General features: G+C 42.9%; 1 protein-coding gene across 18 annotated transcripts in view; it reads right to left on the minus strand.

Moving 5' to 3' along the window:
- The window catches only part of LIMCH1 (LIM and calponin homology domains 1), a 219256-nt gene that overhangs the window by 108003 nt on the left and 88270 nt on the right, over window positions 1-22983 (minus strand). For all 18 annotated transcript variants that reach the window (XM_083754801.1, XM_083754800.1, XM_083754799.1 and 15 more), the window contains exon 3: window positions 6783-6852. In XM_083754801.1, coding sequence (XP_083610927.1) covers window positions 6783-6852 — 70 coding nt within the window. The remainder of the gene's footprint in view (window positions 1-6782; window positions 6853-22983) is intronic.

The following is a 22983-nucleotide window of genomic DNA, read 5'->3' on the forward strand; positions in this document are numbered from 1 at the left end:
GACAAAATCGAGAAAGCAGAATATGGAAAATAAAGAGCTCTTTAGCTCAGACCTACTTATGCTGACGCAGGTGGCGCTGTGGGTTAAACCACAGAGCCTAGGACTTGCCGATCAGAAGGTTGGTGGTTCGAATCCCCGTGACGGGGTGAGCTCCCACTGCTCAGTCCCTGCTCCTGCCAACCTAGCAGTTCGAAAGCACGTCAAAGTGCAAGTAGATAAATAGGTACCGCTCCGGCGGGAAGGTAAACGGCATTTCTGTGCGCTGCTCTGGTTCGCCAAGAGCAGCTTAGTCATGCCACATGATCTGGAAGCTGGCTCCCTCGGCCAATAAAGCGAGATGAGTGCCACAACCCCAGAGTCGGGCACGACTGGACCTAATGGTCAGGGGTCCATTTACCTTTACCTAACTTATGCTGACCTAGTAATTTACAGACAGGTGTGTAGTCTCTTTGTGAGTAACACAGCATAGGTGGTCAGTTGCTGGGTTTCTGTTTATTGATGAGGAAAAACAGATGCTGAGCTGATGAAGGTAAGGATCACATCCCCCTGTTTTAAATGCTTACTACCCACATTGGGTTGAGTGACAGCCGACACTTTTCTTAAGATCACGTTTGCCAGGTAACCCGTGTGACACCTTTCCAAGAATTGGGAGGGGAGGGTGCACACTACCTGTGGGAAGGGAAAGTTGACTATTGCCAGTGGACATTGCTACCCAGATTTCTCAACCTTCCAGCCTACAATATCCTGTGCTTGTGGGGCTCCCCCCCCCCCATCAACACTTAACAGTAACAGAAGGAAGTGTGGACTGAAAACAGAAACCGTTGCCCTGACAAACTGTGAAGAAATCCACTTTGAGGATATTTAACAGTTAAAGAAAAACCAAAGAAATCATTATTTCTTTGCAAAACAATGGATATTCCAAATGCAGCTAAAATAAATCTGCTTTATGCCAGCATGGCTCTCTTTTAAAAACAGAAAACAAAATCCCTGATGATTTGCCAGCACCTACACCCATGCAAATTCTTCACATTTTTTATTATTTTTCTTTGTCATGCAAATGTATTCCACTGTGAAATACCAACAGAGCTCTCGCTTTTCTCACAGAAAAATTCCACTTATTTTTGGAACGAGAGTTTAACCAATTTAACTGCATTTATTTAACATTTGACACACAAACACACGGAGTCTGCAAGTATCTTCGGCTCGCTGCGTCCAAAGCCAGACCCCACAGCCCTTTCTGCTCCAAGTGACACTTGCAAGCTGAGACAGGGCAGGTGGCCTTAAGATAAAAGGGTCTTCTCAGCAGTGGCTTCTTTCAGATGGAATGTCTTCCCCATCGAGGCTCAGGTGGCACTTCCTTTATGACCTGTTTTATTCTCACATGCTATTCTTTTTTATTATCAGAAACCTGATGCTTTTATTATACCAGGTCTTTACGTGGCTGCTTTATTCTGGAATTGTTAGGTTTGTACTCCTCGCTACTTGCTCCAACGACCTTCTAGCCCCAAAACGTGCAGAAACCAAAGAGCAGCTTCCGATTGGCTGCACGGAAAACCTGTTGGACGTTCAGCTTCCATAAGAACATTCGAAAACCAGAAGAGTCACTTCTGGGTTTCGATCGTTCAGGAGCTTTGTTCAGGAGCCAAGGCGTTTGAGATTCAAGGTATGACAGTATATATAGTTCACATTTTTGTTTATTATTAAGAATAATATTATTAGGAAGCCACCAGTTAAGCAGAGGCCCCATGATGGGCTACATAATATAAAAATACCCCCCAAAAAACATTATAAAATCACAATGAAACATAATAAAAGCAGCAGCAAATCATTGTGGGTGTGGCTCAATTTAAAAAAAATAAAAATCACTGCACCTCAACCCTTGAAAATGTAGGACACTTTTTTCCATGGTTGCCCCTAGACCAGGGAAAGGAAACCTGTCACCCTGTATTGGTTGTTGGTCTCCAATGCCCATCATCCCTGACCACTGGCCATGCTGCCTGAGGCAACCATGGAAAAAGTGTCCCACATTTCACTGCTCCTCGAACTACATTTGGCAGCGACACCATGAGCATGGCCTCCAGAGCTGAACTGAAGTTCAAGGAGGTCACTATCCAGAACAGACCCAACGAAGTCAATGCTCTTGCACAACTATTTCATTGGGTCTATGTGGAGTGTGACTAATGCTGCCCTATATTTCTTGTTCAGCGCCTGGAGAATGACAATTATTGGACAACTGACAGAGCTTAAAAAACTGTAATATATATATTAGAATAAGTCTCCAAAAGACAGGCAGTTCTCACTCCTATAACATGGTTTCTACCGAGTTCCTGGAGATTCCCAAGCCAAAATAAACTTCCTAAGAAAATAATCTAATAAGCATCCAGTTTTCCAGGAAACTGTTCTTTATTATCCATTTTGCTACAGTTCTCTTTCTTGTAGGGGTGCAGTCATTTATGAAACGTTTGAGCATTTTTATAGAGAACTTTCTTTCCCTGACTTCTATACACAAACTCTTTCTAAAGCATGTCTGCAAGCCAATATTGCTCTCTTCATTAGGGTTGAAACCAAGAGCCAAAAAGCGCCCTGAGCCAGAGTGCAGCTATAGTTCAGCCACTTGGTTTCGCCTTCCCCAATTTCCTACTATTATTTCTGACTCCTTTTTCACACACCCTCTGAGGCAAATGTCTGAAATTCCCATAGGGATAGCGTTAAGGAACTGAAGTAATGCTACAAACCCCACTCAACCCCAGTCAAACAAAAGATAAGCCCAAAATAAGTTCATTCTTTTTCTCTCTCACAGTGACACTATTCAGAGACAGGAAGGAAATTTGAGGGGGAAAAGAGAGAGCCTTCCTACAGAAATGCTGCCTTGATACTTCAAAGCTATGATAGCTATTTGCCCCTAGTGTGGCACATCATGTCTATACATTCGCTTTCAAAAATAAAGCATCTCCTGAAATTCTACACCATGGGGAACACGCAAGGTGATGGATTCTCTCTATACAGTGTAACCTTGGATTAAGTACTTACCGTATTTTTCGCTCTATAGGATGCACCGGACCATAGGAGGGGGAGAACACGGGGGGGGGGGAGAAATCTCCCCTTCCATTTCTCCTCCCGCTTTGCTGAAGGGGCGCTGCACAGAGAGAAAACTGCACACCAATCCCTCTTGCTCTCCAAGCTTCAGGAGGCTATCCACAAGCCTTCGGAGTGCAGCAGGAACTCCTGCTGCGCTCCAAAGGCTTGCGGATAGTTGCCTGAAGCCCTCGGAGCGCAGCGGGAGTTCCCACTGCACTCCGGGGGTTTCAGGTGGCTTCAGCAAAAGCAACGTAAAGCCTCCGGAGCACGTGCAGAGCTTTCCCTCTGCGCTTCGGAGGCTTCGCGTTGCTATTGCTGAAGCCAAGGAGCCTGCATTCGCTCCATAGGATGCACACACATTTTCCCTTAATTTTTGGAGGGGAAAGGTGCGTCCTATAGAGCGAAAAATGCGGTAATTCGTTCCGGAGGTCCGTTCTTAACCTGAAACTGTTCTTAACCTGAAGCACCACTTTAGCTAATGGGGCCTCCCGATGCCACCGCGCCGCCAGAGCACGATTTCTGTTCTCATCCTGAAGCAAAGTTCTTAACCCGAGGTACTATTTCTGGGCTAGCGGAGTCTGTAACCTGAAGCGTATGTAACCCAAGGTATCACTGTACTGTGAGCTACCAGCAGCCACTCAAAACAAAACAGGACACATGTCAGTCCTTTATACATTAACAGGAACAAGCAGATCCAACAACCAATAAATAACTAGCACAGAATCACAGAACTGGAGAGTTGGAAGAAATGACCGGTCATCTCGTTCAACCCTCTGCAATGCAGGAATCTCAGCTGAAGCATCCATGACAGATGTCCATCCAACCTCTGCTTTAAGACTTCCAATGAAGGAGAGTCCACTACCTTCCAAGGGATACATTTCCATTCTTCAACAGCTCTTACTGTCAGAAAGTTCTTAATAACATATTGCATATGCGTGCACTTAAAGCTCTTGTAATAACTACCACCATTTGTAAGCATTCTGCACTATTCAAAGCTGCTGATTCTTTAAAAGCTTTCCAATCTCAGCTTTGCACAAATTATGGGATCCATTTCCCCATTCCCACCCAAATGGTGCAATGAACCACATTTAAAAACTCCTTTAAGAAACAGTGCATGACTGAGAAGAAATTACCATGTATTCATGAACTGTATGACAAGCATGCATCGCTGGCTACAGATTTGTGCTTTTTCAAGCAGGTTTTCAGAAAGCTTCCAGAAGAGACATCCAGATTTAGGCAAAGCTAATGTCTAGAGTTTTTTAAAAAAATCAACCCACGTTTGGGAGTAAAAAATACTGGCTTTCCAGAGGCCCTTTCCACTCCAGTTCCACACAGTGAGTCATGCATATTTCTTTCCAGTATATTCACCCTAGTGATTATAGACTGCTACACCAAGCCAATTGTAGATTATATAATAAACAAGATCTCATGCTAGATAAAGAAAGAGGTGTCCCACAGGTGCATCAAACCACTAGCATAGAGAGAGACACATCTGCGAGTATACAGTTTGGATTATTTAATTCCCTAGACACACTGCATAGAATACTTGGAGCAAAGGAAGATTCTACAGTTAGAATTTCTACTCAGTTGATATTCTTAATATGCCAATAGCAGATGAGAAGCTTGATCTCTTCTTCTCAGGAATCTTCTTTGGCGATCACTCATAGCCAAGTAAGATGGTCTTCCATGAACACGGTCTAAATAGTGAGTCCATAAGTGACTGTGGAGACCAATTCTGGATCCACACATCCTTCCACAGAGGATACATAGGTTTCCAAGTAGGAGTTGATCACGATGAGAGTTTGCTTGTTTCTCCCATTCGTCCTGAGTCCGTGCTTCTTCAAAGTCCATAACAATTTTGGTAAAGGCTGTTCTCCAATTGGAGCGCTCACAGGCCCATGTTTCCCAGTTATCAGTGTTTATACAACATTTGTTGACATTTGCCTTGAGAACCTTTTTAAACCACTTTTGCTGTCTATCGGTATTTCGCTTTCCATTCTTAAGTTGGGAATAGAGTAGTTGCTTTGGAAGATGATAATCAGGCTTCTGAACAACATCCAAACCTTAAGCCCCAAGGTGATAGGATGGTTGCATACCCATATGTCTGCTACAAAGCTTCAGGAAGGAACAATATGCAGTAGACACACCTCAATTTTTCCACTGCCAATTGCATCTGCTTTCTCCAACTGTTCACTCAACCACGTTTCTCTTGGCCAGGCTCCATGAGGCAAAGTAAAAGAGATGTGGTTGATGGAGAGACGTGATTGGCAAGGAGGAGGACAATAGTTTTGAGGGCGGGAAAGGGATTCAGTTTCATTTTGCTGCTACAAAATCTGCGTTCCAAGACCTGTGTCATGCCACCATTGTGTCTGTCTTGGAACACAGATCCTTACAACTTCATCCATCTCCCTTGATATCCTCCCTAAGCAAAATGGATGGCTGCTCCTCCATGTCTCATGCCCACTCTCAACTTTACGTTCTATCAACATATCAGCCCAGATGCCTTTCACACTGTGCTGCAGTTTGTCTGCTTCCCAACCCTAAATTTATCCCATTGAAATGACATCATATTCGCCATAGCAATGCTCCTGCATCAGGCAGAGCAAAAATGTGTAATGCATCTACTATTCTCTCTATAGCGCTGTTCAGGCATCCCTGTCTGACACTTGGAGTACGACTTCTGTCCGCAGGCAATTGCTACTAGGTAGGTGAAAACCAAATGGTTGGTTCCAATTTGCCTAGTGGAAAAAATTCCTACCTAGCCCCAACAACATGGCAACCGACAACTGCCATAGCAAGGTCAAATCAGAGCAACGCATTAGAAGAGGGTGGGTAGGTAGGGTGATCCAACGAAGAGGAAAGGAAGAGGGAACCATCCAGCTGCACCATGATTAAATGGTCCATGGCCACTCCCACCCTGCTGGCTGATTGGCTGGGGCTGTCCCTCAACAAAGGTGACACGGCTGGTCATGACGTAGGGGTGAGGTGGTGGACCTCCACCCCCACGCCGGAAAACTATTGAGACACGGCCGCCTGTGCACAATGTCGCCCACCGATATAGAGGTGAGCAGATTTGGAGTACACCTCCTGACCCCAGGCAATGATTTCCACCAATGATTTCCAACTCCCTACCCCATACATTTGCTGTATGTGTGAATGGAGTGTATCTGAACAGGGCTCTAACTGAGAACTTAAGACTGTTGTTCCACCGCCTTGTTTTTTGAAAAATCAGTAGAACCACCACATTACTCTTCAGTAAATGGTCAATAATTTAAACAAACAATAGGTCAAGATACAGTTTCCTAAATCAGCCAAAAAAATAATTAATTATGTAACATATAAAGCAGGATATAGCCTCTGCTAAATTTAGCTCTAAGACACAGTTTTCTTAGAAGTGACTTTTACTGAAGATGCAGGAGGAATCGGGGTGCACTCAAAATAAAAATGGGACCCTGGGTGCAGTGAATTCAAAAAGTCCAAAGCAGTCATTAATATATTTTTTTAAAAATGCTGTCTGTGATTTAAAATGTTCAGGTCCTAATTGGAATGCATCCCAAAAGATTCATAAATAGCAATGTGAATTTTCACTACCGCTGCACACGTTTAATAAGGCAGGTGTGCTTGCATTACTCTGGAGAAAACGGCCACCACAACACCAGGATGTAAACAAGACAACCAAAACGTCTCAGCCACAAGATACTTACCAGTCCTGCAATGGGAGTTGGCAGTCTGTTGATCTTTTTGACCAAACCAGGCTTTATGGAATTCAGCAACCTGTTACAAGAAAGGAGTGTGTCAGATGAAGGATCAGTCAGAAGACTCAACTTGCAAATTGCTTTCTCCTGGTCGGTGAGAACACTTAACGCAGCAGGGAAACCTTGAGACTATTAACTTGGGACAAAAATTACGTAAGCCTGCAAGCGCTATTGTTTTAAGTTCAGATCGGTATCTCTAGGTCTGTCAAGAGCTTTGAGCTGCAGTGCGTACTTAAGTGGAGGCCTGAGGAATTTGAGGCATGGATTCAACCTGTACACAACTGGCTGGCTCTGGTCAAAGAAGAGAAATGCAGCGAGACTGGCCACACTTGAGCTGATTTATACCAGCAGGCCAGAAGCTCATGTGATCCCCTGACCCCTATAAAATAGGGAGCAACCAGGAGTCCTTGATCTTCCCACTACAGACTGCCTTCACCTCACTCCCTGTCTGCCTTTCCCTTGCCTCACCCTCAATTCAACTTTTAAAAGGAACTGAAGGGACGTTGGTGCAAGAAAAAAGAGTGAGGAAGGGATACCAGTGCTGATTTTCTAGAAAAAAATAGGTGCCAGAACTTACCGTGAACAAAATCCCTCGTTCTCTTTCAATTGAAGCCAGCATGCTCAAGTCATTGAAAACCTCCACTGTCACATCTGTGATGGCAATGTGACATCAAAGCACTGTGGGACCTGCAACAAGTGTGTGTGTGTGTGTGTGGATTTGATCATCACTGCATGTGGCTCAGCGGCTGTGTGGGAGAGAGGAACCACTGGCTTTTGCTCAACAGCGTGATATCTGCCATCCTAGGCCTTCTCCTACTCCCACTCATTGTTTTCTGCATTTATGTGGAGTTCTTCCTTAACCCCATGAGGCTGCGCACAGACCAGCACTTTGAAGGCCTGAAGAACCCAACAGATGTGTGGTTTGTGCTCCCATTGAGACACAAGGACCTGCCATTTTGGGGTGATGGCACCCACTTGAGTTCCTGCTGAAAAGGGGCCCTGATGGAAACCATGTAGAAGGACTGGTGAACCTTATAGCCCTTCAAATGTTGTTGGACTACAACTCCCATCACCCCCACCCTTGCTGACAGGGGCTGATGGAAATCTCACAACAACTGAAGGGTCACAGGTTCCCCATTCCAGATCTGCATGTTCCCTTCATAACAAACTGGAACGGTTCATGCATGCCACAATGTGTGGCACTGGGTCCGACGGTGGATTATGAATTCTCTCCTCACAGAATTCATGGCACGACGGTGGACACTGCCAAAGGTTGCAATGCCTGCATGGAGAGAATTCATCCCACAGAGATCATTTCTGGATTTTTCCACAGGTGACATTTGGACGAGACATCTGATCAACGTTCTGGTCACCTCCCAACTGGGACTACTCTTGAAGGCTGCACGGGAGCTGAACTCAATTAAAGCGGAATATGGGTGCCAGAATATTAGCCAGTTCAGACTGGTGAAATCACAGCACATCAGTTCTGCAGGAGTCACACTACTGGCTGCCTCCTTGCTTCTGGGCCCAATTCACTTGTGCTTAATGCTAAAGTCCTAAGATGCTTGGTACCCATATATCTAGAAGAGCGCATCTCACTGTATTAGCCTGCCAGTGCCTTAAAAGACACATTTATACGCCTGAGCCTTTTAGGAGTTTCAGCCTTGATTGCTTAACCCATTCAGCAGTTGACTGCTTTTAGCTGCCTTAATCTGATTATCATTACATTTTTAGTTAGATTGTTGCTATATTGTTGTTTTGTTTGTTGCACCCCGCCTTGGTTTTGCCATGGATGAAGGGCTATACAGTGGTACCTCAGGTTAAGTACTTAATTCGTTCCGGAGGTCCGTTCTTAACCTGAAACTGTTCTTAACCTGAAGCACCACTTTAGCTAATGGGGCCTCCTGCTGCCGCCGTGCCGCCGGAGCAAAGTTCTTAACCCGAGGTACTATTCCTGGGTTAGCAGAGTCTGTAACCTGAAGCGTATGTAACCTGAAGTGTTTGTAACCTGAGGTACCACTGTAAATATTTTAAATAAATAAAGGGGAGAAACGACAAGGATGTGTTGACAAGGAATGAGGAGGCAAAAGAATGGGAAGGATGAAGAAAAAAAAAACATTGGGTGTGTCTCTAAAAATGAAGGTGGAATGAAATGGCCATTGTTAAAGAGATTTCAAAGCTTAAGTTCTCAGAGAGAGAGAGACTGCGGGCTTAATATCCCTTTGAGCCAAATTCCCAAGATCAGAGAGTCATTTTTCAGTCTATGGAAGGTTTAGGTTTGTCTAGCAGCTAGCTCCTACCACAGAAATAAATTTCTAAATCCTGAGCCCCTGATTACCACTATTGGTTTTTTTCCACTCATTTATCAGTTGCGGGGTGGGGGTGGGGGAGGTGTTTCTGATGCTCAGATACTCCACATCAGATCTTAGTTTCCCTTACCTTTAAAATATCGAGTCGCAACACCTTTATCTAAGTCACTGATGGGACGTATGAGTGGGGAAATATCAAGCATAATTATAACAACAGTAATCATTCTGGATTTGGATGTGATGAAGACCTTCAGGGTATTTTCCTTCCATTCCCAGCACCTAACCCTATTGACTCACATCTGGAGTGAGCAGTATAACAGGAATGCGAGAATGTGTGAATCTGAGATCAATCAGCTGCTAACACTACAAGTGATATGTGTGGAAGATCACTTAGATCCAGGGCTCCCCCCCCCCGGCCCCCAAGCTGGAACTCACTGGACCGTTGTTCCAGCACCTCTCAAGTGGGCGCCGTTGCCATTATAACAGAACAAGGGAGGCGTTCATGGTGAGTTCCGGCACCTCTTTTTTCTAGAAAAATAGCACTGCTTAGATCTCTTAATTTCTCAGTAGTGATGTATGGAAGTGAGAGCTGGACCATAAAGAAGGCTGATCGCCGAAGAATTGATGCTTTTCAATTATGGTGCTGGAGGGGACTCTTGAGAGTCCCATGGACTGCAAGAAGATCAAACCTCTCCATTCTTAAGGAAATCAGCCCTGAGTGCTCACTGGAAGGCCAGATCATGAAGCTGAGGCTCCAATACTTTGGCCACCTCATGAGGAGAGAAGACTCCCTGGAAAAGACCCTGATGTTGGGAAAGATGGAGGGCACAAGGAGAAGGGGACGATAGAGGATGAGATGGTTGGATAGTGTTCTCGAAGCTACCAGCATGAGTTTGACCAAACTGCGGGAGGCAGTGAAAGACAGGAGTGCCTGGCGTGCTCTGGTCCATGGGGTCACGAAGAGTCGGACACGACTAAATGACTAAACAACAACAAGATCCCTTAAAACACAGAAAGGGAAAGATTTCACAGTAGCTTCCAGAATAATAAAGCTTAGCAGGGCCTGAAGAGTTTGGGTAATTTCCCAGATCTATGTGAGTTAATAACCAAATGGCTTGGGTCTACTCAAGCTTAACATTTGCAGACAATTTGCATGTAATGTCTGTGTGGCACACCCATGAGCCAGATGTAGGAAAGAGAAGACCAGTGTGCGGGTCCCCTCATTACATATAACTTTTATGCACATATTTTAATTGAATTGGGCCAGGGATATTATAGTTCAGGAGACTCAAGTGGGGATTCCCACGCCCCATTTTGAGTAACACACCCATTATGCAAAAGCGAAGAAGCAAACCATGAGAACTGGCATCTTCCCAGTTTCATGCTATCAGCTGACAGCTGCAATGAGCACACCTACTATAATTCAGTACACACGGGGCTATGTACTCTGCACTAGAAGTATTAACCCAATGGCTCCAAAAGCTGTGCACCAAGAAAAACGTGCTTACTTCTGCAACCTGTTTAAAACGAGAAAACACTGTGATTCTGGTTTTGATCATGGTAGGGAGGGGAAATGGGATTAGACAAAATTGTGGAGAATAAGGCTACTAGTTCTGTGTGTTGGACTAGCACATGGGTAGGCAAACTAAGGCCCGGGGGCCGGATCCGGCCTAATCACCTTCTAAATATGGCCCGCGTACAGTCTGGGAATCAGTGTGTTTTTACATGAGTAGAATGTGTCCTTTTACTTAAAATGCATCTCTGGGTTTTTTGTGGGGCACAGGAATTCGTTCATATATATATTTTTCCAAAATATAGTCCAGCCCCCCACAAGGTCTGAGGGACAGTGGACCAGCCCCCTGCTGAAAAAGTTTGCTGACCCCTGTAGGATCTGGGAAACCGAGATTCAAATGCCCTCTCAGCCATGAAGCTCCTGGGGTGAACTTGGGCCAGCCATTGGGCTCAGCCTAACCTACTTCACAGGCTTGTCGTAAGGATAAAAATGGAGAGAGGTCCTTGAAGGAAAGGTGGGACATACTTGTGCTAATAATGAAGAGTATGGTGGCTATGCATAAGCAGGAGAATTTGATTGCACTCATGTCCTATGTAGAATTATAAAACCATAGAACTGTAGAGTTGGAAGGGGCCACATCTAGTCCAACCCCCTGCAATGCAGGATTCTTTTTGCCCGGCGTGGGGTTCGAACCCACAACCTCTGCTGACTGAGCTCTGCTCTGCTGACTGAGCTATTCTGTAGGCTCTGCCTAGGTATCTGGCTGGCCACTGTGGAAAATAGGATGCTGGGTTTCAGTCTAAACTAGCAGGCCTTTTTCTTATGTACCCAGTGCTATTTTTCTATTAAAAAAAAAAATTAGGGGCACTCTCATTTTCCTACTCATATTGAAATACTGCCCCTCAATGAGGCCAAACTTATATTCACAAAATGTTCAGGGGCATGCGTACCCCTGCACTCCCCCCCACAAAGGCACCGTATGTACCTACTGTATACACTGAAGCCCAATGCCCTACTGGAAATCTCAGACTTGGTTTCTAGGATTTCAGCAAGCAAAGACTTTCAGAGTCAATGTCTCCAGCCATAAGGACTAGAAACCTCCTTTAAAAAGGGGGGGGGGGGACTGCAAAGGTCCTCATGAAGCACATCCACATTCTGTGCTTCTTCTGAACTCCTGCAGAATTGTGGCACACACACACAATATTAAGGATATTATTCACTGTTGTGTCTTGAACATCCAAAATCCAGAGTGCAGTGTTCTGTAGAATCAAAGGGGGCCGGGAATTCTGATTATTGAAGCATAAGGTTAAAATTAATCAGATAGTATTTTCTAGTTTAATCCAATCTCGGATCCAAGTAACATGCAGCTTCATAATATAGTTTGAAATCTGGAAGGGAGAAAACTCCTCTGTCTTTCATATCTGTAAATATTTTATGTTTTATCCTTGGCTTCTTCCCTTTTGCCATTTTTTGAAGCATGATGTGTTACATATTACCAGTATTGACTGAAACAAAAATAACGTTTTGGGCAATGTGTTTATCTTAATGGCTACAATTCTGCCTAATAACGATAAGTTCATTCTTCCCCATATATCTAGATTTCCTTTTATTTTGTTCCAACCCTTTTCATAGTTGTCTTTATATATGTTTGCAAGTGGTAGAGTCTGTTCCCCTAGCATTTAAACATTTTTCTTCCAGGCCAGCATAATGACAACGACACCAAGTAATATTTTCCTGACTTAAGAATTTCCAGAGTTAATGTGGATACTTCCACTCACTGCCCAAATTTTCCACAGTGGAAAATACTGAAGAAAGGGGTACAGAGAGGGAGAGAGAGAGAGAGTGCAGAATTTTAAGGATGCACAAACTATGAAACTTGATTGCAGGATTTCCTCCTGCATTTCAGTGGCACGCACAAAAGCGAATCCTGGAGGTCTTAATGCAAACGCCAAATGTCAGAAGCTGCTTGAAATAAATCTTTTTAAAATGTTTGCATTGGCCCCATTGAAGGTTAACGAAGAGGTGAAGGGGAAGAGAGAGGAAAGGATCTGGGCTTGCAGTGGGAGGAAATGAAAAATGTGGTTAGACCACCACTATTAATGATTAGGGACCCAAGCTTATGAGGAAGAGGAAGACAGGAAAGAAAAACCTCTCCCTATTCAGTTCTTTGCCTGAGGCATCAGAATAGCGCTGCAATTCTTTGTCATCTTTCTTTCAATGCAGGCTGGCTTTCTTGAAAAATAAAATAAAAATACTTGTTTATTCACTGAAAGCAGTAAACTAAAATTTAAGAGTCTTCTGTGTGGTCTTTCAACATTTAAGTCAAATAGAAACTAAAGCAAATTGGACCCTTCAGAAGCAAATAAAGCAAGGTTTACATCCTACAGAAAATATAATAATACAACAAACATGCAGAGGGCAAACACTGGTGCCTTGACTTCAAAAAGGGCTGGCAGATGAGGTCACTGTTAGGTTCTGTGCTGTTGTAAATAGAGACATGGGCTACAACGACCCGGATTCAAATCTCCATTTGTCCATAAAGTGCACTGGGTGCCCCAAACTAGTTTCTCTCTCTCTCTCTCTCTCTCTCTCTCTCTCTCTCTGAAACAAACCTAATCTTGTAAAAAGGCCTTAGCGCAGCAGCATGCAGAGGGTCCCAGATTTAATCTCAGGTAACTAATTTTTTCCTGCCAACCTAGCAGTTCGAAAGCACGTCAAAGTGCAAGTAGATAAATAGGTACTGCTCCGGCAGCAAGGTAAACGGCGTTTCCGTGCGCTGCTCTGGTTCACCTGAAGTGGCTTAGTCATGCTGGCCACATGACCCGGAAGCTGTATGCCAGCTCCCTCGGCCAATAAAGCGAGATGAGTCGGCCATGACTGGACCTAATGGTCAGGGGTCCCTTTACCCTTACCTTTAATTTTTATTTTATTTATTTATTGAATTTATATACTGCCCTATACCCAAAGGTCTCAGGGCAGTTCACAGAACAAAATCAGAATATAAAACCACAAAATATATAATCAAAATAAAAACAACAACCCAATAGCCCCCCCAACAACCCAATAACTAGGGGCAGGGCTGGGAAATGAAGCCCCAGACAGCTGCTTCTAATAAGTGTAGATAATACTAAGCTACATCTGTAAGGGAGACGCAGACATCTAAATAGAGACTATTATTTGTGGCACGGTATCCCTTTACGTGCATTTATTTTTGTTTCAGATTTGTCATGGCCAATAGCTAGCACAATAAAGTTATTTGGTTTGGATTGGATACTAAGCTACATTGATCAATGATGTGACTCAGTGTAAAGCAACTTTCTTTGTTCCTAATGTAACCCCACATGACTGTACTGAGAGAATAAAAAGACATATTCACTGCCCTCAGGTACCTGGACAAAAATGCGGGAAAATATATTAACAAAGGCAGCTTCAAAAAGTTTACTTGAAAAAAGGTAAGTTCTTTCTTTGTAGGATTTATATGGGGGGTGGGGTAAAGAAAGAAGTACAACTGGGTTCAAATATTCTTTCTCCCATGTAAAAATGCATGAGATTTCCATCTTAGGCCTGTTGTGACACATGTGGCGCTGTGATCTAAACCACTGAGCCTCTTGGGCTTGTCAATCAGAAAGTTGGTGGTTCAAATCCCCATGGTGGGGTGAGCTCCCGTTGCTCTGACTCAGCTTCTGCCAACCTAGCAGTTCGAAAACACACTGGTGCGAGTAGATAAATAGGTACCGCTGAGTTGGGAAGGTAAACAGAGTTTCTGTGCACTCTGGCACTCGTCACAGTGTCACGTTGCGCCAGAAGCGGTTTAGTCATGCTGGCCACATGACCCGGAAAGTCGTCTGTGGGCAAATGCTGGCTCCCTCAGCCTGAAAGCAAGATGAGTGCCACAACCCCATATTTGCCTTTGACTGGACTTAACCACCCAGGGGTCCTTTACCTTTACCAAGGCCTGTTGTACAGAAAAAATGCACAACAGAAGTTCCCTTGCGGCTTTTGGGGCAGTGTGGTGACTTCTGAAACTGACCAGAATTTCAAAAGCAGAGGGGTCTGCCATTCAAAGTGTGTTGGGGGCACGGGGAGTCACACATCCCAGTACGCATGTCCGAGTCCTTGTGGGATCCCAGCTTTAGGCAAAAGTTATTCCTTCCCTCTGGCTATATTATTCTCAATCCTTTTATGCAGAAGGTTATTCTGGCTGCAACTTTGCATAGCTCTCACTTGATGCTCTACCTTCTACTTGTTGCTTTAGTCACGGACCCCATACCGAGCTATAATATTTGTTCCTCATTACATCTTGAACAATAAAAACATAGCAGGTTGCGACTCCGGCCTGATACAAAAACAGCCTCCCATGTCCCTGCCTGAACTTAGATCTCTGTCCTTAATGAGACTCAAAGTCTCCCTCCAGGCTAGACGCAAGCCAAATCCAAGAAGCCGATAATGGTTTGGCATTAGAATATACAGCACTGTATACCACAGGAAATCACTAGCCTTTTGTCACATTGTGGCATGGGTCACTCACATTCATTCCATAAAGGCAAAATACCTGGTGTGTGTGTGTGTGTGTGTGTGTGTGTTTATGCACTCACAAAGCAAAAACAACAAACTCCCCTAGCTGCATGAGTACATCGCAGTGCTATTGTTAATCTTAGGCAGTGACTAATTAACCAATTAAGTATGATAATAATAATAATAATAATAATAATAATAATAATAATAATAATAATAAAAAATTTATTTATACCCCACCCTTCCCGGTTCAAAAACCGGGCTCAGGGCAGCTAACAACAAATTTAAAACATTTAATTGATGCAACAAAAAACAGCATAAAATACAGTATAAAACGTGAATAACAATAAATTCAGAATTCAAAAATCAATTTAGGGGGGAAATCCATCCAATAAACATTAGATGATCACCAGGGCTAGCTGGCTAAATTAGTCCTCTTTGGGCCAGCGGGGAGACCAGGGGAGAATTAGCTGTGGGATCCCAGAGTGGGTAATCTTCATAAAAAGGGGAGGAGGAGGGAAGGAAGGGGAATAAAAGATCAGGCTAAGATCAAGCTGAAAGCCAGGCGAAATAGCTCTGTCTTACAGGCCCTGCGGAAGGAAGTTAAACCCTGCAGGGCCCTGGTCTCATGGGACAGAGCATTCCACCAGTTCGGAGCCATCACTGAGAAGGCCCTGGCCCTGGTGGAGGATATACATTTTACCACCAAATAAACTTAAAACTCCCATGAATGACCAGGAAAGCCTTTCAAAGTTGGGAGTACTTGAAAAATTATTACATCCAAGCGATCAGCACACCAAATGCACACTTAGCACATCTTTGAAAGCAAATGCCATTCTGGATTCTGTAGTTGGTTCCAAAAATCAGTTTCTCTCACAACTGTCATGACCCCAAATGAATAAATCGTGGCAATACCTTCCGCCCTGTAGTAACTTTTGAAGCATTGAAGAGGAAAATGATAGGACACAATGGAAACATAAACATAGAACCAATCATCTCTGGCATTATTTGAAAGATAGGATACCAAACCACTGGTCTATCCTGCTCATTGGGTATTAGCTAGCCCCTTCCACTCCCCATTCGCATGATTCATAAAATCCATTAAAAAACAGTATCATAGCCCTCACTGTCATAATCACTTCCTTTACACCGGACAAGCCATAAGATACTGTTGCCAGGAAGGTCTCTTCCCAGAGAAGAGGAAGATAGAATACTTTGCTTTAAAACTTACAGCTTTACCTACTGGTTTTTGGAATTCAAGCAAGACTTTAAATTGCCCATTTGTTGTTGACTTCCGGAGGCGGCGCGAAACAGCAATGGCGGTCCTCTTTGCGCTGTGAAGAGGGGCTCCGCGAAAAAGGGTCGTCCGCTGCGGCAAAGCGGAGACCCATTAAGAAAAACCGCAGGCAGAGCGAGCCTGCGGCCGTGGGACTCGGCGGGCGCCCGGAGCCCCCCCAGAAGCGGGGAAGGAGCCTCGTAAGAGGCTCCGGAACGTGAAAGGGGGAGCGGCGCTGTGAGTTCATCGCTCTTTTCGTGGAAGCAAAGCCGCGCTGCTGCTGCTGATGAGCGCTGACCTTTCTTCTTGAAATTATCGGAATTGGAGCAACATACCCGTGAGTAAGGGACCTAAATTTTCTAACTTAAATTGAAGAAATTCGGCTGAAAGCGGGAGGCGAGTAACAGGAAGTCCGCCTCCCGACTCTGCTAATTAGATCAAAGCAAGGGCTCGGAAACGAGCTGAAGTATTTAAAAAGGGATTGTAAAAGTGGAAGAAAGGGTGCATTGAGAGACTCTGCATTTTGAAGATAAAAAGGAAAGAACTGTGTGTTGTATAGACTTTTATTCTTTAGAACTATCCTCCAATTTCTGGGCTAAACGGGGTTGAAAGAGATAACCCCGTCACCGGGCTGCCAGTGCATAGAAAAAGAACTGTCAAACTGCTGTCAAACTGACGACATTGTTGCAGAGTTGAAATTGTTGCATAGACTGAGATACTAACATTAAACATTGTTGCATGGACCTGTATCGATACTTTATGGCTGGATTTTAAGAGATTAGAAGTTCTGGAAACCTTCCTTTTGTGTTTGGGAATTACAAAACTCAATATGGGGAATTGAGGAACTTCAATGGCGGAAAATAGTTCCTTTCTTTTTTGAAACTTTGAAATACTCCCCCTATAGGACTGTGGAAATATAGTGGCATGGGAATTGAGCTTTATTGAAACTTTTTGTGGTTCTTTTTGTTTATATTTGGGACTTGTTTTTCCCATGGGACAAAAGACCATTTGACCTTGAACAGAGGCAGGTGTGGAATGAGCGGCACAGGGAGAACAAGAGCAGCTAAAGCTAAAGATAAAGAAAAAGAGAAAAAATCTGGGCAACTTTTGCAAACAACTTTAACTCATCACCGCAGATCATCTGTCCCAACTGTGCTGACAGCACAGGAGGTGGAACTAGTGCAGCCTGCTGCAGAAGATGTGGCAACTGGAGGATCTGAAACAGTTTTAAAACAAATTTTGGAACAATTGGCAGTTTTAAACCAAAAAGTGGACAATCAAACATCAAAGATTGACCAAGCTACATCCTCTATTGGCAAATTAACTGAACAGGTTTCGCAGCACACTCAGGCAATTGAGAAATTGCAAGGAGCTACGGCAGAAAACTACAAATTAGCTGTGGAAGCCAACCAAAAAGCAGAACAGGCGAATTTAAAGGTGGATGAAATTAAAGGAGAGGTAAGACCTCTGAGAAGGCAGGTAGGGGAACAACAAGCCTACCTGGCATTGGTTGAATTGAAAAGTAAAGATAGTAATCTCAGGATAAGGGCTATCCCGGAATTGGAACAAAATAATTTAGAGGGATTTTTGACACTTTTGTTCTCCAAATTCTGGGGAATTGAGGAAGAAAAGGACTTTAAAATTGTGACAGCCTTTAGACTGGGAAAATCAGTAAAGAAAGACAAGCCCAGAGACTGTTTGGTTGCTCTGAGATCAAGAGAAGAAAGGGATAAGATATTAGGCCTACATTTTAAGAAATCTTTGGAGATAGAAGGCAAAAGGGCCGAAATTTACAGAGATATACCCAAATATCTCTTGGAACTTAGGACTACCTATATAGATTTGACCAAATTGTTGAGACACAACGGAATTCCTTACAGGTGGGAGTTTCCACAAGGACTTTCATTTACTTACAAAGGAAGGAAAATAAAGATTAAATCACCTGAAGACCAGCAGAAGTTCCTACACGACCACGAGGAGGACCTGCAAAAAGGAGCTGCAGCTTCTTGGCCTCCACCACCACCGGGACCATCTCCAAGAGTTATACCACCAGGATCAGGACCAGCATTACCTCCCCCGGGATCGGGCGGAAGCTTAGATACCCCATTGTAGAACCCGTCAATTGATTCAGGATGTCTCTGCAGCTTCTTAGTTGGAACATAAATGGCGGAAACTCCCCGGAAAAAAGAAGGAAAGTCTTTCACATTTTGAAAAAGGAACAACTGGACGTTATCTGCCTACAGGAAACACATGTGACAAGGCTCCATAGAAAAGTGTTAATTAACAAAAGAATTGGCCAAGAATTTATTTCTTCGGACAAAGTTAAGAAGAGAGGAGTGGTGATTTACGCAAAGGAGAGCCTGTCACCGAAATTTTTATTCAAAGATGAATATGGCCGAATTTTGGCGATTGAAATACAGACACAAGGAGAAAAAATTTTGATATTAGGAATATATGCTCCAAATGAGGGAAAGTCGGAATTTTTCAGGAAGCTGCATGAGACTATGCTGGATTATTTGGACTATAGTAACATCATTATGCTGGGTGATATGAATGGGGTTGTGTCTGTAAATATGGATAAGTCACAAAGTGCCAACATATCGAAAGACGGCAGACTACCCAAAACTTTTTTTGAAATGACAGACAATATGGACTTAGTTGACATTTGGAGGGTTAAGAACCCTCTAGGGAAAGAAGGGACTTTCTTTTCTGAAGCTCATCTGACATGGACACGAATCGACCAAATCTGGACAACTAGAGGACTGGCACCTAAAACTAGAAAAGTGGAAATCTGCCCAAAAACCTGCTCCGACCATAGTGCTTTGAAAGTGGAATTGAGACTTAACACAACCGGTTCTTTTAGATGGAAAATGAATGACACTTTATTAAGAGATCAGGAGATTGTGAAGAAGGCCCAAAAAACTTTAAAGGACTATTTTGAGATAAATTTGAATACTACTGTGGAAAAAAGAACAATCTGGGACGCAAGTAAGGCAGTCATGAGAGGGTTTCTAATACAACAAAACACGATTAAGAAAAGGCTCTGGAATGAAAAGAAGGAGAAGATATTGGAGAAAATAAGAGAAGGAGAGAAAAAATTAAGATCTAGGCCTAAGTCGAAGGACGTGTTAAGAGAAGTGAAATTTTTCCAGGCGCAATATTCAAAACTGATAAATCAAGAGGTGGAATGGAAAATTAAACAAATGAAACAAAGATCCTTCGAATCGGCGAATAAGTGTGGGAAACTGCTAGCTTGGCAGTTGAAAAAGAGACAAAAGCTTAATACGGTTACAAATCTAGAGATCGAAGGGAGAATGGTTCAGAAACCCGAGGAAATCAGAAAGTGCTTCCAGAGGTACTTCAAAGAACTTTATACACAAGGGCCGCAAAAAGCCTCAGAGGTGGATCAATTTCTTAAAACTAATGGATTACAAAAAATACCCCTGGAAATGAGAACAAATCTGAACTGTAACATTACACAGCAAGAAATTGAAAGTGCCATTCAAAATCTTCAACTTGGCAAGTCCCCAGGCCCGGACGGCCTAACCTCCAAATACTATAAAGTTTTAAAGGACTATTTGATACAACCTTTGATGGAGGTTTGTAACCAGATAATGGAGGGAAGGAAGGCACCGGAAACGTGGAAAGAAGCTTTCATCACATTGATACCTAAATCAGAGACTGAAAAGACCCAACTTAAGAACTACCGCCCCATTTCACTCCTAAATGTGGATTATAAAATTTTTGCAGATATTTTGGCAAATAGACTTAAAAAAGTACTAAATGAAGTGATTCACAAGGACCAGGCTGGCTTTCTCCCTGGTAGGCATTTGTTTGATAACACAAGAAACATTATTGACATTTTGGAACTTCTACAAACAAATCTGAACACCAGAGCGGTTTTGATTTTTGTTGACGCAGAGAAGGCCTTTGATAATATTTCTTGGATGTTTATGAAGAAAAATTTGGAAGGGATGGGAGTGGGGCGGGGGTTCGAAAATGGTATAGAAGCAATCTATACAGAACAAAAAGCTAAATTGATAGTAAACAATGTGGTGACAGAGGAGTTTAAAATTGAAAAAGGGACACGCCAGGGGTGCCCTCTATCCCCCCTATTGTTCATTTCAGTTCTGGAGGTGTTGCTAAATATGATTAGAAAGGACCGGTTGGTTCAGGGAATTGAGGTCGGAGTGAAACAATACAAATTGAAAGCATTTGCAGATGACTTGGTATTAACACTTCAGGAACCAGTCTCCAGCACTAAAAGAGTGTTAGAATTAATTTCTGATTTTGGTCGGGTGGCGGGGTTTAAGTTAAATAAGCAAAAAACCAAGGTCTTAGCAAAAAATTTGACAGTTACAGAAACAGATGAGTTCTCCAAAGAAACGGAGCTGAATGTGGTTAAAAAAGTAAAATACCTAGGGGTGTATTTGACCTCCAAAAATTTGAATTTGTTTAAAGATAATTATGAGAAATGCTGGTCAGAAATCAAAAGAGACTTGGAAATATGGTCAAGATTGAAACTTTCCTTGTTAGGCCGAATAGCTGCTGTAAAGATGAATGTATTGCCGAAAATGTTATTTTTGTTTCAGGCCCTACAGATCGTGGACAAGGTGGAATGTTTTGGAAAGTGGCAGAAGGATATTTCTAAGTTTGTTTGGCAGGGCAAAAAGCCCCGAATAAAGTTTAAAATATTAACTGATGCGAAAGAAAGAGGGGGATTTGCCCTGCCAGATTTGAGGCTATATTATGAATCTGCAGCCTTCTGCTGGTTGAAAGATTGGATTTTATTGGAGAACACTGACGTCCTGGATCTGGAAGGGTTTGACAATGCGTTTGGGTGGCATGCATATTTGTGGTATGACAAGGCTAAAGTGCACAAATTGTTTAAAAACCATATTGTCAGAAGAGCAATTTGGAGGGTCTGGATAAAATACAAAGACTTATTGGAGAGTAAAACTCCGAGGTGGCTCTCACCGGTGGAGGCCAAGGCACGTAAGAGACCCAACATGGAGGCCCATTGGCCTAAATATTGGGAAATAATTGAAAAAACTGGAGACAATTGGAGGCTGCTAAGCTTGGAGAAATTGAAAACTAAGGTACGAGATTGGCTGCACTATGCGCAAATTCAAGAGGTATTTAAAATAGATAAAAAAGTTGGATTCCAGGTGGAAAAATCGAAACTAGAGACTGAATTGTTAGAGCCAAAAAGAAAGCTACTTTCGAGAATGTATAACTTGCTGCTTAAGTGGAATACACAGGATGAGACAGTCAAATCCGCTATGATAAAATGGGCTCAGGATGTGGGGCATAACATTATGTTTGTAGACTGGGAAAGGTTATGGAACACCGGTTTGAAATTCACGGCATGCACTGCCTTGAAGGAAAATATTATGAAAATGGTATACCGGTGGTACATGACCCCAGTCAAGTTAGCCAAGATATATCATCTGTCTGACAACAAATGTTGGAAATGTGGAGAGGCGGAAGGGACATTCTTTCATCTCTGGTGGACCTGCCCGAAAGTGAAGGCCTTCTGGGAAATGATCCATAATGAACTAAAAAAGGTATTGAGATTTACCTTACCTAAAAAACCAGAGGCCTTCCTTCTGGGCATGGTGGACCAGAGAGTGCTTAAGAAGGACAGAACCTTTTTCATGTATGCTACCACAGCAGCAAGGATCCTGATTGCAAAATACTGGAAGACACAAGATTTACCCACGCTGGAGGAATGGCAATCGCAGTTGATGGACTATATGGAACTGGCTGAAATGACTGGCAGAATCCGAGACGTGGGAGAAGAAACAACTGAGGAGGACTGGGAAAAGTTTAAGGACTATCTGAAAAAACACTATAAGCTGTATGAATGTTAAAAAATGCACCTTTCAGGAAATTCTAGCTTCAGCAAATGTAAGTTAATGAAATGAAAATTAAGACACAAGAATTCAGAGGTAAAATAATGAAATAACTTTATTGTGTTTAATATAAAACATATAAGAATTGAACTATAGTAAAATTGAAAATAGGGAACATGATAAAATGGAAGTTACAATAAGTTTTGAAATAAGTTAACAAATTGCTGATGCTTTATAAGACAGAGAACGCAGGGTTCGGAGGATGTGGGGAAGTCCTATAGATTAGATGGAAAAAGAATATGGAAATTTGTTATTTATATCCTTTTTTCTTATAACCACTCTTTATTCTTTTTTCTGTATTTCTGTATCTTTAAAAAGCAATAAAAAAATGTTTAAAAAAAAAAATTGCCCATTTGTTTCTGCTCATTCCAATCTCTCTGAATTCTCATTTTTAAAGGGTGTTGCTAAAAGGGGTGTTTTGATCACTTCTTTAACGCCTTTTAAAGAGACTACTCGGTATCAACAGATAATTACTGCTTTAAAACAAACGGTTGCAATTGCAAACAGCTGCTCAAACATTTACCAGCAGATCCAGTCCGCCTAGCTGCAGCAGCTGGGCAGGCAAAACTGACAACAGTAGTTAGACTAGATTACCACAATACTACAGACTGGTCTTCTGCAC

The sequence above is a fragment of the Podarcis gaigeae genome (genome assembly GCF_964106915.1).
Source record: "Podarcis gaigeae genome assembly, chromosome: 9".
NCBI classification, from domain to species: Eukaryota; Metazoa; Chordata; class Lepidosauria; order Squamata; family Lacertidae; genus Podarcis; species Podarcis gaigeae.